At 45.9% G+C, this 15,705-nt stretch overlaps 1 protein-coding gene across 7 annotated transcripts in view; it reads right to left on the bottom strand.

Moving 5' to 3' along the window:
* Tmem164 (transmembrane protein 164) overlaps positions 1 to 15,705 on the bottom strand; it is a 498,963-nt gene that overhangs the window by 290,291 nt on the left and 192,967 nt on the right. For 4 of the 7 annotated variants that reach the window (XM_045140037.1, XM_045140041.1, XM_004659138.3 and 1 more), the window contains 2 exons: positions 12,000 to 12,100; positions 5,928 to 10,393 (listed from right to left, as the gene is read on the bottom strand). In XM_045140037.1, the coding sequence (XP_044995972.1) occupies positions 10,187 to 10,393; positions 12,000 to 12,100 (308 nt within the window). In that variant the 3' untranslated portion in view covers positions 5,928 to 10,186. Of the gene's footprint in view, positions 1 to 5,927; positions 10,394 to 11,999; positions 12,101 to 15,705 lie in introns of those variants that run through there. The other 3 variants (XM_045140038.1, XM_045140039.1, XM_045140040.1) reach the window with 1 other exon arrangement.

Here is a 15,705-nt window from a genome sequence, read left to right as displayed (position 1 = left end):
CCAGGCACTGTGCCAAGTATTGTGTCTTATGTGCTTTCTTCAATCTTTACAACAGTCCTCGGAAGTAGGTACTATTGTTACTGTTTTCTTATGGAATTTGAAAAAAATTGAGGCTCATAAAGAGGCAATAACAACCTCCTTCACACCCAGAGAAACTGCTGAGTAGATACTGGTGACTCTCACTGAAGACTTCATTTTGACAACTCCCTCTCCCTCTAGGGCTGAAGTCGAAAAGGTGTAGGACTAGGTCTGCCTCTGAAAAGTGATTGGTTGGTCTGGTTTGGGAAGGACAAAATACATGGACCTACACCTGCCTGATATTATATGGTTGCCCTTTCTTTTCTAAGGACTAGTGAGGTCTGATGGCAGTGCTTCCCTACAGGCAGAGCATACTCTGTCCTCAGCCTTGGTTACCGTCACTCTAGTCAGGGGAGGACTGCCCCCACGCTTGTAAGTACATGACTAGTGCTCAGAATAGACCCCTAATCAGCCTCATCAGCTTTGAAGGAGGTCACCGCAGAAGGGGCCTATGTAGGCCAACACTTTAACCCAGTTACGTGAGGGTGGCTCTAATCTGGGCTGATCATGTCTGGCTAAGCTCTCTAGGGGGAAAATGTCCAAAGCTATTTCTTACATCCAAGTATCCTGAGCTCACACTGCATACTCCTCCCCGACTTCTGGAAAAGCATAACCTTATATCCTGCAGATTATAAGGGCCAAGCTTAATTTGTAAGGCTTCCAGGACTAAGGGAAAGCTTGTAGCAGGTACCAACTACTCAGAATGTTACAAGTAGCATGTTAGTAGCCATGACTCAGTCTGTCCTAGGTCAATGTGACTCTATCCTTGGAAGTCCTGCTTGTTACCCCTCCACCACCTTGTCTGAGGAGACTAGGGAATCTTTGTCCTCCTCTGAATGGGCCAAAAAGACACTCACATCAACCCAGCGAATTCTGGACAAGATAGGCTTAGCCTCCTCTGTATTCCCACTGCTGCCAGCTCACCTCATATCTAGCAGTGACTAGCCCTAAAAAATACTGAGGGAACCAGGCTGAGCTATCTGACTAGGATACTAGAATGTGTTTGGGAAAAGAAACCAGAGCTAGTGCAGCTGGCTTGTCCTGTCTAATCTGGCTCCCTCCCCATTATTTAGCATGGTGAGTTTCCGTATGCTGGTGCACAAAGCCTCTTTACTCTATGTCCCACAAGCCACCTGTCTTAAGAAAAAGATGAACAAAATGGGCCCCATGGACAGGAGACAGAAAGTTTGCCTGGTCTACTTAGATATTGGCAGGAAAGAAAGCGAGGAGAGACTATGCATTTTGTTGAGACAGTCTCATTATGTAGCCTAGCCTGCCCTCAAACTTATGAACCTCCTGCCCCAGCATTCCAAGTGCTGGGATTAGAGGCTGGTGCCACCACACCCAGCTAGGAAAAAGGGCTATAATGTAGCCATATGCTATAAGTTTATTCATAATTCTTCCAAATGGGTTTTCTGTAGCTAGAAGGTGACATTCATGGAGAGAAGAGGAAGAACAATATAAGTTAACAATTAATGTTTCACTGACTCTAAAACACCTTAAGTTGGATGTCCTTTATCTTATATACTGCTGAAAGAGAAAAAAAAAATGTTGCAGGTTAAGATGTCAGGCCACTGAATGTAAGGTATGTGCCAATTTTAGAGAGGTTGTAAGACATGGAGCCAATAACATGGTGAAAAAATATGTTAAACTAGAGTTATGACCTCTCATACACACTATACCCCCACAGACCTCAACAACACAGGGCACATTAAGCACAGCAGGTGAAGACAGTTAAAATCCCAGCTAGCAGCTCATAGCTGCTCTGAGAATATGCTAGGTGACACAAAGCAGAGGACAGTCATTCCACCCTTCCCAGCCCTGGGAAGGACCTCTAAAACCTCCTCAGCATCCTTTAGGTGCTGAGGACCAATTTCTAACTGTCTGGAGGAAGAGGAGGACTTCAATTGCATGGGGAATGTTCATTCCCTTATGCTGGACTTAGATGTTACTAATCACAACACTTCAGTATGTCTTAAAGGGGTTCATCAAAACACTGGGATAAGTGAAAAGGTCAAAAGGATGACTCAGTGCCAAAAAATGTTTGTTTGGAATTATGGTCTTAAGTAAGGCCTAGACACTAAAGTTCTCAAAACTCCCCAGATGTATACTGGAGATATGGCCTAATGGTAAAGGCATTTGCCTGCAAAGCCTAAGGACCCAGGTTTGATTCCCTAGTACCCATGTAAGCCAAATGCACAAGGTGGCACATGTGTCTGGAGTTCATCTACAGTGCCTCGAGGCCTTGGCGCATCCATTCTCTCCAATAAATACACAAAACAAACAAACTCACCCCCAGGTGTTCAGTACAGAACAACATTTATGAGCCACTATACTAGAGGTATTACACTGGTTTTGGCATACCCTTAGGCATGTGGGCATATCCTACAATGTATATGGAGGTCTCTATCCCCCTGAGACAGAATGCTACAGGGCCCAGGATCTTTTTGAATATTCAGTTGCAAGAAGGTTACTGCTCCTGGACATGAGGGAAGGAAAAAGGGACACAGCTGAGGTAGGCAAGCATCACCTCGGCAGGCCCTTGGGAGGAGAGGATGGGCCACAGCCAGCAGGGCAAGCTGATGGCTGGTATTAAGAAGGGGTTGGAGCTGGGTTGTTAGACAGTGGAACAGACGAGTGGCTAATGCTTACTGTGCCTGGCTGCTGGCCCAGACATACCAAGGCAGTGTCCATCCTTACCACTGAGACCTGCCTTGAAAGGCATCAGGGCTCCTGGCTAGCTAACATCCAGGAGTCACAGGACTGAAGTTAAGAAGTTAGCTGCAGAGGGCATACATGATCAATAGGCATGGTCTCTCCTTCCACCTTTTTAGAAGCTCAGCAGCCCAGATATCGGAAGTGTGTCATCTTGTTGCTAGGCAAAACACTGGCTGTAAGCAACAAGTACAAGCAGTCAGAGTCCTCGACTTGCGAAGTGGCTGGTCTTGCCTGTTATCAACCACCACATTTGTCAGATGGGCATCTGCATCTGCGTGTCTCTTTTCCTCTGATCACCTTGGCAAACCAGGATAAAGGAAAACTTAACTGGACATTAGGCTGTAATCACCCCAAGCCACTTCCTACCCCTGAGGGGTAGGTAACACACTCTCCACTTACAATTCCAGAACTTGGGGAGGCTGAGAGAGGAGGAATGACATGGGTTTAAGGCCACCCTGGGCTATATAGAAAGTCTTTGTATCAAAAAAAGGTGCCAACTTTATGTAACTTGGGATATAAAGAGCTATCAAGAGCATAGAAACTCAACTGGACACCTTGCCCAACAACTGGCCCAAGGGCTGGGGAAGAGCTGGATGAGACAGAGATTTTGTTCTTCCTTCACAACAGCACTCCTTTGTTTGGGACATTTCCTACACAGAACCCTACAGAGAAGTAGGAAGGAGCCTGTCAGGAGACTTAAGTATCCAAGGAAACAAGGACATCCCACTTACACATAAAAGAACTCAAGAGAAGGGCAATGGCTTAGGCTACCAGGGATCTACATTCAATTAACAATGCTATCCCCCCTCTATGATACAGGTCCTGTGTCTGGGTCTGGAGATCCCACCCTCCCCCACCCAGAAGCTCAAAGTGTAAATAGAGGGTAATGAATTAACTGGGAAGGAAAAGTTGGTACTCAAGGTGAATTCTGGAGGCTGTAGGAGAAAAGTTCGAGGGGAGCCCAGTATAGCTTGGAGCTTGGGAAAAGGACATTTTGTAAGGGAACTAACATCAGAATGGGGCCCTGAGATGTAGAAAGAATGTGGGCAGGGGCTGGAGAAATGGCTCAGGGGTTAAAGTGCTTGCCTGTAAACACTAATGACCTGAGTTTAAGTCCCAATACCCACATAAAGCCGGACACATGTGTATGGAGTTCGTTTGCAGTGGCTAGAAGTCTTAGTGCACTCATATTCATTCATTCATTCATTCATTTTCTCCCTCTCTCTTTCCCTCCATTTCTTCTCCCTCCCTCTCTCTCTCTCTCAATTTATCTATGTCTCCCTCCCTCCCTCCCTCCCTCCCCCCTCCTCTCCTTGTAAGTAAAATAAAATGAAAAAATAAAAGAATGTAGAAGCCTAAGCAAATGGTGCAAAGGAAGACAAAGCAAGGAAGCAGGCCATGGTCAGGCACGGCAGTAGCATACAATAGGCTTGGGGCATGCAGTCTCTGTATCTGACTCTTGTAGGAGGTGGGGGTGAGGACAGGAAGCTGAAAATGTTTACAAGGCTTAGGGCCAGGTGCACTCGAAGGAGCCAGGACTCTTGTCTCTAAGCCCCAAAACCATAGCCTTCAGATCAGTGTTAGAAAGACACTACCTACAGGAAAGAAAACAAACTAGAGTAGGAATGAACTGTAGGTCCAGATGCACTAGCCCAGAGAGGAGATTGCCAATGGCTTTGGTTGTGATCTTTAGCTCTCTTCTTGAAAAGAAAGATATAGAAAACCAAAGGCTAGCTCTCCCCACTTTCTCTTTACTAGCCCCTCTCAACCCCAGCCCCACAAACAAGAGCTAGTTCCTTGTGATCCATGCTCTTGACTCCCAGACTTTCTGCCTCTGCCCTAAGGCTGCCCACGGCTGGGCCTGCTAGCAGGACAGGCAGGTTGACCTTTTATCCATTGCTTTGCTCAGCTGTAGGTCTTACCATGCTCTCTTGCTTTCCCACACTTACTGCCTGCATCTAGCCCACTTCTCTAAGGGCCAGTCCCTGGACCATATGTCTCCCCAGTAATCCCAGCATATCAGAGAGCCAGTGGAGCCCAGAGGAGAGATGAAAGCTCAGGGTCTTTGTGATCTAACTGCTAGTTTCAAACTCCAGCCCCCCCCCCACTTATTAATGAGCCTCAGATGACTCAGGTCCTCTCGGTCAAGAAGGAACAGAATTGCCAGTCAACTCTCAGAGCACCCACAGGGACTGTTGCGGGAGGGAGCTTGTGGAGAGACACTGTGAGGCATGCCTGGCACATAGTTCGAAGAATTGCTCTGCAGATGGAGGATCCTGGGGCAGCAAGTGAAGAAAAGACTCTCCCAAGCTGATTGTTTTCTAGTCTGGGACTCCAGGGCCCTACCGACTTTGCAGCCTGTGTGCCTAATACATGACCAATAGGATGATGCACCTGAACTCGCTGCTTCTCTTGCTGCCTGCATCCCTTCTAGAAGCAGCAGCAGCAGCCAAACACAGTAGGGCTTCTGTCTGGTGCTGAGGCAGTGACAGAGTATTAGGGAAGCAGAGCTGGCTGTTCCCAAAGACTAAGGATATCTTATTCATTCCTCCCCCACAGGACAGTCTGATCCTGTTGGGCACAGGCCCATGTCAAGGACTACTAGGTTGGAGGACAGTTGGGGGTTGTGAGCCTAAAGGTATCTTGTTCATTCCTCCCCCACAGGACACTCTGATCCTTCTGGGCACAGGCCCATGTCAAGGACTACTAGGTTGGAGGACAGTTGGAGGTTGTGAGCCTAAAGGTGACATGTTTCAAAATTACACACCATGAAGCCTAACAAATATCCCTGGTAGATAAGCCCCACTAACAGCGAATGGCCTACTGGGCACTGGGTAACCATGGTGGAAGTAGGTAGTGTGTGGGAGTTCAAGACCATGTCAGGACTCTGCTCCTGAGGCCAAGCTGTGCTGACAGCCCAGCTGCCATTTGGGAGGTACTCCATGACACACAGGCCAACAAACGACCCCTTTTGTCTATTTTGCAAAGCCTTATACGAGGGTTCTGAGGTTCTCATAAATCTTTTAATAACAGTATATGAAGAAAAGATTGTAACAATAAGTCCCATGGTGAGGGTTCCTTTTCATTCAGACATCTTCAACAGAAACACCTGAGACTAAGACTCAGAACGCTAAGTACACAAATTAAGGACCGTTTATTTCCAAAGGTGACTGCAGAAAGCACTTCAGTACAATCAAAAGGTTTTACAAAACAGAGGAAACACATTACAAAACACCCAAGGAAGTAAGCAAACTGGGGGTGGGGGCACAGAGCACCCCAGAAGTGGCCTGATAAAGAGGCTCACCCTGCACTGTCTGGAGGGAAAGATTACAGAGATTGGTTCTAAAGGGAGCCCTGTGCATGTTGGGCAGGGGGGGGCGCACATGAGGGGATTGGCCTCATGCACAGAAGTTCTAGCTAAGGAAGGAGGACGGATGGGGGAGGGGTAAAGAGGTAAGGATTTCACCAATGTCCTAGCAGAAATAATTATGTATCAGCCGATCCTATTGTCTTCACTACAATTATACAAATATAAATGAAGAATTCTTTAAAATCTAACACATTGACACCAAAGAAAGCAAGTTTCCAAAACACCATTTCTGCTTAAAAGTACTTCTGTGTTTGTGTGTGTGTGGGGGGGGTGGGTGTTTATCATGAGGGGGGTTGTTAGTGCCATGAGCAGCAAACCAGTGTACAAAAATGTCACAGACAAGGGCAACAGCAAGCAAGTTGGTTTTCCTGAGCACAAACAGACTCATTCTATATATACAAGATGAAGGCTGACTCCTCTCATGGACTCTCACCTCAGAGAGGGCAGATCCAAGAGGCAGCAGAGAGCCCCTTCGCAGGCCTTACTAAGTGGCCTGTGAGGTCTGCTCCTGATTTGCCAAAATCAGCAGCGATGTCTTATCCTACAGTGTCACATGTCCCCCTTTCTCCTCCAGGACCTCCCTTACAGTAGAGACCATTAAGAAACTTCTCCTCTGAAGAGGACACAAGAGAGTGAGTCAATGCCCACAATCCCAGGGAAGCCTCTTTTGGCAGTGAGAAGGGTACAAAGAATCCTTTGCCACCTCCTGAATACCTAGCTCAACCTGCTCTGGACAGGTGCCCAGTCCCAGTTCCAGGGCATGTCGCCCTGATGACACCATGTAATCTGTGGTAAGCTGTGACCACATCACAAAACATTGAATCATCCGTGATCAAACATAATAAAACCCTAACAGAGGCTATAGCAAAAGGGATGACCTGACAGCTAGTGTGAGGTACCATAGACTGTACGGATGGCTCCAATTAGTCCAATGACCCTGCAAGGAGCTCCTGTGAGTACAAAGAAGTCTACAGAAAGACAGAAAGTAGACTTGGAAGGGTGTGGTCTGTGGCTTCAGAACCTGGAAATATGTCACAAGCTGTCAGGGGAGCACATCACTAGGCCCCTGAGAGGAGGCTGAGCCAGGACTTGGGTATAAAAAATTAAATACTGCGGGGGGGGGAACTTAAACAAATATGGTTGTCCTTCTGTTTCTCGCGTGGCTACTACTAATTGCCAGCTCAGCAAACTGTTCTCATTGGCTCAACTCTTTGACCAAGGCTGACTGGGGGCTTGAGGGATCACTCTTCCCCCTTCTTGGAGCTATGTGAAAGAAGCTGGCCGCCACCACTATGAAGACTCTCACAGATGCACAGAGCTCACACATGCTGGTAGATGGCATATGGAAATGTGTCCAGGGTTGCTGAAGAATACCCTTGACATAGACAGAAAGGCCTGAGGAGGAATTGGGAAAGCAGAGCAAACCAAGTCTTGTCCCTCATCCTTGTATCAGTAGCAGTTTGGCTCTTGGACATGTATGGGAGCCCCCACTGAAGGCAGGGTGCTAAGGGTCTGGCAAGGTTCTTTCTCTTCGCATGGGCTTAGCCTAAGGTAAGAGTGAGATACAGAGCAGCTGAGATGCCTGCTTCTCCCTGAAACCTCAAACTTAGGGCAGGATTCATTGTGAAGTCTGTGGAAGGGGTCAACTGTTTGTTGTTCATCTCCTTGTGGATAGGCCAACCTTGTCCCCGACAGCTCCCCTTCATTTCCTCAAGGCATCTTCTGACAGGAATGTCTGACTCATGCTTGGCCTGGCCACGTCAGACCATATGGAATTTAATTTATTCTATCCTTCTGAGCACTAGAAAGTGTTTCACAGAAATTGGGTAGTGAGCTGGAGCCAGGGTAACTTCAGGGTAACAGGGAAACTTCTAGAAGCATGCCATTACAGGGAAGTGCAAGATGCCCGGTAATCTGTGCCATGCCACTAAGATGAGAGATTGGGGTGGGGGTGAATAGAGGACTACATTCCCAGCACTGTAATTTTTCTGAAGCTGATCCCCAGCTGAGGCCTCATTCCTCTACAGGTAGTAGGATCTAGGCTAGGTACCAAGGATTCCTCTCATGACAGCTTTCAACATTCCCCTTTGGTAAAGTAGCCTAAGGTCATGGAAGCTTCACACATTCCACTCAACCAAACATCCCACAAGCAGCCAAGATGGTAGGCAAGGGAATGCAGGCACTGAAGAGGAATCTCATCTGGAGGGTAGCACAAGGGTGAGTGGCACAGAGGAAAGCTTGGCATGGCTCTCAAGGATGGTGGAGGAAGGAGGTTCCATAGCACAAGGAGCTCAAGGGGAATGAGGGCAATCGATGTTTTCTCTTCCTGCTCCCCCTGCCCCAAGGTTGATCACCTCAAGGCTAGAAGGCCCTAAGGACAGGTGGTCCCTCACAAAGTTGCTTCCCAGGGGTCTACACTCAGAGGAAGACTCTTGCAGCTGCTTTACCCATAGAGCTATTTTCTAAAACCCAGGCCACTGAGTCACTGAAGCTCATCTAGGCCTGATAGCCATTCACTTATATCTAAATTGCAATTGGCCCAGGGCAATAGGATGGTCATGGAACTTTTTTTTTTTTTCCTGTTCACAAGCTCATCTGTACTCTGAAGTCAATAAGGAGTCATCAAAGGCCCAGCTACTGCCTCCTCTCTTGTGGTCCATGCATGATTGAATAGAATTCTTTCAGCCAAAGCTGTTTTCAGAACAATTGAACTTCCTATGGGGACCTGATTCCTTGAGAATTCCTTTTCAACCTACACATGGGCTTCGAAGTAGGGCAAAGTGTGAGGCATATGATACTCTCTCCTCCCCTATGTTGAACCATTGAGCACAGTTCAACTGCACCAAAGGAATCTGACCCTAGGGAAACTGCCAGCAGGAGCTTCCACCACACACTCTAAGTCTCAGGAGTGGATCTACAGGACCGTGCAGAAATGAGTCCTGGTGAAAGGGTCCCTCCCCAATTCAAACATCCCAAAAAAAACAAACACAGAAAACAAAAGAGCCACAACTGCAGATCACTCTTCAATGAAACTGTTTCTGAGAAAGACAGACAGACAAAAAGAACAAGAATGGGTTCCCGGGGCACTGGAGACTATTGTCAACACGAGCATGGAGTGTGATTCCAATGACAGTTTTCTCAAGATACCACTTGCCTTCATTGATTTAAGTTCTAAGATCACGTCAAATGGGGATGTGGGCCTGTTCTCAGATTTCACAGGCAGAGATTTTAGGGTTCTGTCCGGTACAGTCTATGTTTTTGCCCTGTATGCTTGGGATTTACAGTGGCCACAGATGTCTAATCCCCTCTATAGAATCTCTTAGGCTGCAGGATGTTCTCACATTCTCCCATCCCAGAAATTTCCTTGGAGGGAGGGGATAGGTGGCTCCCTGCTTTGAGTCATGAAACTCTAGTATGAAGAATCTGGCAGTTCTTATTCTGGCCCTGTGCTGAGAAGTCCCTTGGCTCTGGGCTTGCTGCTGGTATAGAAACAAGGCCTCAGTCCCCTTATGATGGGGGCTGTGCTGGAGACAAGAGGGGATCCCAGCATGAGCTTGGAGGTCCCTGGCAGTGGAGAAATTAAATACAACTCAATGTCATTGCTGTGATGCTGGAAGGAATGCTGCTTATTGTTCCCTGTCTCCTCAACCAGCTCTTGTTAAAAGCACCAGCAAGCAGAGCGAGGGAGCCACGTAATACCATTCCCCGTGTAAGGCCACACAGAGGGAGTGGGATAGAGTAGGGACGCAGAGCCCAGGGTAAGGACAAAGGGAAAGTCTAGCCCCAGCACCATACCCAGGCATAAGGAACCATTGATGGGAGGAGCTGAAGAGGGAAGAGTGGTGGAAGAAAGGGATGGACAGGAGGAAAAAAAAGATATACCTCAAGCATCCTACTGCCCTCTCCCATAATTTTATCAAGAACTGGGTGATTTCTAAGTCAAGTCAGAACTTGCTTCCTCACAGAGAAAAATAAAAAATAAAAAGAAAACAAACAAACAAACAAAAACCCCAAGCACCTTTAGTCTATTTTCTTGGCTGGAAGCCGGAGCAAATCCAGCAGATATTTACACAAGGGCCCAGCCATGTATGAGAACAGGATGACCAGCTTCCCGTGGGTCATGGTCATGAGAGTCTGGTGTCCCGAGGCCCAGATGCGATACCAGGGGCCGTAGAATGGGTCTGAGATGGCCGGACACAGCATGTTGTTCAAATTCACTTCGGTGACCTGCAGGGACAAGGGAGGTAGAGTGAGCGTTCACCATCCGTAGGCTTCTCCTGGCTGCTGCCAGTTCAGCCATCTCTACCTAAAGGGACTTGACAAGGAGGGATTGACCAATCCCCCGCTTGTTCATGAAGGGCCTTTTCTATCCTAGGCTTCCTGAGTGGGTAACAGGTTGGCTGTCCAGGATAAAAGCTCTTTGGCTTTGCTCAATCTTGCAGTGTGGTTGAACCCAGAGCCTATTACCATTCCTAAGCATCTACTATATGTCTAGTCCCTGGAGGGGTATTATGGGATTTTTTAAATCAGTTAACAGAATGGTCCCTATGTCCACACTGTAGTTGGGGGGGGGGGGCGTTGTTCATCAGTTTACTGCATATGACCTCAATTCAGATGGTGTCCACCAAGTTCTACATGCCACAAGGAGGTCTGAGGAGCATACAGAAGATTTCATGAGGGAAGTGGCACCTAAATGGATTCATGAAAGATGGACAGGGGTTATGGTTGAGGAGTGGGTGGGTGGAACCTTTGTAGTATGGCCAGAACATGGTATGTATGGTAACATGAACAAAATGACATCTCTGAAATCCAGGATGTCAACAAGGAGCAACAAGAGGTAAGGAGGGATGTGCAGGTCGGAATCATGCTGAGTCCTCCCACTAGCACAGGCAGCATTCACACTACTGGCAAAGAACTCATGTTACCTCTGGCACACCAGAGAGAGGAAGAGAAAGTGAGTGCTTTCACAAAGGTGTTGGGGAAATCGGTTACATGCCTTCATCATGCAAGGTTACTCAAGGCTCCACATGACTAATGCTACATTAATGCCATCCCCGAGAAAACATATATGACATTCCTACCCCAAGGACGGCCACAACACCTGCCTTACAGAACCCTTATAGCCTGTTCACATTCAAGACCAAGTCCTCACCACCTCGCAGGGAGGTTGGGCTTTTATATCATTTTATAGTGAGGCGGAAAATTCCCTGCCCTCCAGGATAAGATGACCCTCAGAGCAGTGGCTGAGCTAGGACTGGAACTTCAATCTCATAACCCCATCCCTGAGCTCTCCCTCATCATTTTGACAGCGATGTACACCCACACAATATCAGAGATCTTGGGTAACTCAAAATGGAGGCCAGCCATTTTCCACAATCCAGGCAATTGTGAACACCACAGAATGCTCTGGAGCCCCCAACATCACGTATGCACTACACTTGAAACACAGCTGAGGAGAGGCTCTTCTAAAGGAAGTGGGAGCACACTCAGAATGGACCCAAGGTCCCAGGCCCGAGTTCTGCCTGCCCATGAGGCCCACAGCAAACCACTGCCCAGTTGCAACTCACTGTTTCACACCCAAGTAGACGTGGGTACAGGGCATCCTTGCTTCAGCAGGAATTAAAGAACAGCCATTACTGAAGGATTCAGAAAACTCTTTGGACAGGCAAGGCTGTGGATTGTAAATCAGCATCCCGGACACAACAATCTGAACTCCTGGCATTTAGAATCTTGTATTTTCAAAACAAAATGATACAACAGCACCAACCAGGATTATCAAGACTTACAGAGAACTTCACACAAAGAGGAGAGAAGGGGATATAACCAAACCTACCAGGCCGAGGATCTGCAGGATGCTGAAGTGGTAAAAGAACATAAGGCCAGTTGAGAGAAGAGCCCACCGGAAACTGCTGAGCGGTTCTGGGGTGTAAGCACCTGGAGGGAGAGGAGAGATGGTGAGACCAGAGGAGGAGTGATCTACTTCTGCTCTGCCCACAAGGGGGCAAGTGCTGAGGCATGGCTGCAGCCAACTTGTCGTACCTTTTGCCTAACCATGACAGCTCCTCTAGAGAGCCCTGCTACATTGCTAGGTAGCAGAACAGCCCTTTTCTGAGCCCTGTTTTGTCATCTGATGCTGGCCAATTACAAGACAGGATATTTTGTTGTTGTTATAAAAGTAACTCAAAGTTGGGCATGATGTTATACTCCTATAATCCTGGGAGGGCTGCTATGAGTTCCCGGCCAGCCTGGAACTACAGAGTAAGTTCCAGCTCAGCTTAGACTAGAATGAGACCCTACCTCAAAAACGGAATTTTTAAAATTAAAAAGATGAAAGTAACTCAAGCATGTTAAGGGTAATTTATAATGTTTAGAAAGAAGGGGGAAAAGAGAAAATGGAAATTGCAGTGCCAGCACTCTATTACTATGGTGGTTTGATTCAGGTGCCCCCCATAAATTTAGATGTTCTGACTGCTAGGTTCCCAGCTGATGGAGATTGGAAATTAAAGCCTCCTGGAGGCAGTGTATTGTTGGAGGTGGACTTATGGCTATTATACCCAGTGTCCCCTGGCCAATGTTTGGCACACTCTTTTCTTCCTGGTGTCCACCTGATGTTGGTCAGGAGGTGATGCCATCTGCTTACGTCATTGTTTCCCCCTGCCGTCATAGAGCTTCCCCCCTTGAGTCTGTAAGCCAAAATAAACCCCTTTTCCCCCAAAGCTGCTCTTTGTCAAGTTATTTCTGCAGTGTGAACCTGACTGCAACAACTACCAGAATAGAACCCTTGTTAATACATAAGTCTGTCTCCGTAGTCATTTTCTGTATGCCCCAGAATTTTGTATTTTATATTCATTCATACTGCAATCGTACTGTATATGTAACTGTATAGTCTTCATTCTTCCTCATGGCTGTAAAGAATAGTGTTATGAAATTATTATTACATGGTAGCTGAAAATGTTAACTTTGCAGTCAGATTTGGGTTAAAATTATGACTCTACCACTTACTAGCTGTACGACCTTGAAAAAGTTCTTAAAACTCCACACATCTTAGGTTACTTGCCTCTAAAATGGAGATAAGCATATCCTTAAAGTCTAGCTTAATGTATATATAAGTGTGTGAATGTGTGCGTGTGTGCGTGCGTGTGTGTGCGTGTATATGTGTGTGTGTGGTGTGTTAAACTCATATACTCTCATTGTCATTCTTGTTATTCAGAGACTATCTTCCTAAGCTGCTATTTATGTCTATGTGCACCCTGTGGCTCAGCATGCCTCTCCCCTACCCATGCTGCTACCAGAACCAAGGACTGGTGTTTGAGTTTGGGCACAGCTTCCTGCTCCTAGTATCCTCTTTCCTTCCCCATCCCAGGCCTCTGACATTTCTTCCACTGGATACAGGGTTCTGCATGAGTTTGGCCATAGTGGCTTCCTCCTAGTGCCCTTTCTCCTTCTCCTTCTCCTTCTGGGCCCAGTAACATTTTTCCCATTGGAGCTGAGGTCCTGCGTGAGTTTCGACACAGCTGCTTCCTCCTAGTGCTTTCTCCCTTTCCCCTTCTTAGGTCTGCTTTTGTTTTGGTCACTGAAGCACTAATCCAGCTCTTCAGAGGTTACTGAACAGAATGCAGACAAGGAAAGAATAAACACAGGCTACAGTAGGGTAAAGTCATAATCAGTGTTAGAACACTTGTAAAGCAAATGAAGATTGATTAGGCTGCCATCATGAAACTCAACTCATTCTCAAAGGCAGACACTATCTTCAGATGAAAAGATGGAAAATGGTATTCCAAGTAAATAAAACCAGGAAATGAGCAGGTGTAGCTAGTCTCATACTTGACAAAACAGACTATATCAGTCACCTTCTTCTTCTGCTTGGACAAAGCATCTGACAATGGACTATAGAGATGGCTCAGCAGTTAAGTTACTTGTCTGCAAAACCAAAGGACCCAGGTTCATTTCCCCAGCACCCATATAAAGCCAGATGCACAAAGTGGCACATGTGTCTGGAGTTTGTTTGCATTGGCTGGATACCCTGGCACACCCATTCTCTCTGCCTCTTTTTCTCTCTCTTCCTTGCTCTTTCAAATAAACAAAGAAAGAAAGAAATCTGACAAAAAAACACTTTAAAGGAGGAAGAGTTGATTTCAACTTACAATTCTAGTCAATCATGGTAGGGAAGGCATGATAGCAGGGCCTGGAGGCAGCTGGTCACATACAGATCATAGTGAGGAAGTGGAGAAAGATGGGTGCTGGTGCTCAGCCAACTCTCTTCATTTTATACAGTCCAAGATCCCAGCCCAAGGAATGGTGGAACACACAGTTAAAGTTTATCTTCCTACCTCAAACAACCTAATCAAGATAATACCTCATAAACATGCCCATGAATCTAATTGACATAATCCCTTACAGGTGATTCAAGTTGACAGTCAATATAAATTACCAGACTTCAAACCAAAATTAATCATAAGAGATAAAGAACATCACTTCAAATTGATTATGACAACAATCTGCCAGCATATATGCACCAAGCACAGGTATACCCACTCTCATAAAACAAATTCTACTATATCTAAAGTCAGATCTAAATACCAACATAGTAACAGCGAGTGACTTTAATACATCACTCTCATATATAGACAGATCATTTGCACAAAAATAAATGGAGAAACATGGGAAATAAATGATATACAGCAAAAAGACCTAAAAGAGGTATACAGAATATTACACCCAAAAGTACAGAATATACACTCTTCTCAACAGTCCATGAGACTTACCCTAAAATAGATCACATGTACGGATAAGAAACAAGTCTCAAATTTAGAAAAATTGAACTCCTTATATTTTATCCAAGTACAATGCTAGAAATTGTCAACAAGAAAAACAACAGAAAATACATGAACACTTGGAGATTATACAATACACTATTCAATAATGAACAGGCTACTGAAGAAATCAAAAAGTTCCTAGAATTAAATGAAATAAAAACACAACTGTGAAGGTTAATTTCTGACTGCCATCTTAACAGGATTTAGAATTACATAGAATCAAATCTCCAGTCATGTCAATGAGAGATTTTTCCAGATTAGATTAGATGAGGTGGGGGCACCCTAATTATGGGTGGCACAATTCTATGGGCTGGGTTCCTGCACTGTATAAAAAGGAGTAAGCTAGCTGAGCGTTTAGCATTAGGAAAGATTGCTTCTGAACTACTTGTATGAAGCCAGTATTAAAATAATAACAAAACCATATACAGATACAATGAAAAAGAAAACTACACAAAAATATCTTCGATGAACATTAATACAAAAAATTTCAATAAGAGATTGAACAAAAGAAGGGTGGAGGGGGAGGTCAAGCAAAATTCAAGATATTCTGAATAAGACATATGACAGCCTATGTTTTTGGATAATGGCACACCCAGAAGCCATAAATTGTTACTAGAAAATTTTCAGTGCCAGGGATGGGATACCTTCCAGTGAGTTGTTAGTCAGGGAAGGACCTTTTGCCTCCAAAACATTACAGGCTATTGCCAAGGCCCTTGGTTTGTC

The sequence above is a fragment of the Jaculus jaculus genome, chromosome X (genome assembly GCF_020740685.1).
Source record: "Jaculus jaculus isolate mJacJac1 chromosome X, mJacJac1.mat.Y.cur, whole genome shotgun sequence".
NCBI lineage: Eukaryota > Metazoa > Chordata > Mammalia > Rodentia > Dipodidae > Jaculus > Jaculus jaculus.
The sequence above is the reverse complement of the archived record's forward strand: the minus strand, read 5'-3'. Positions and strand labels throughout refer to the sequence as shown.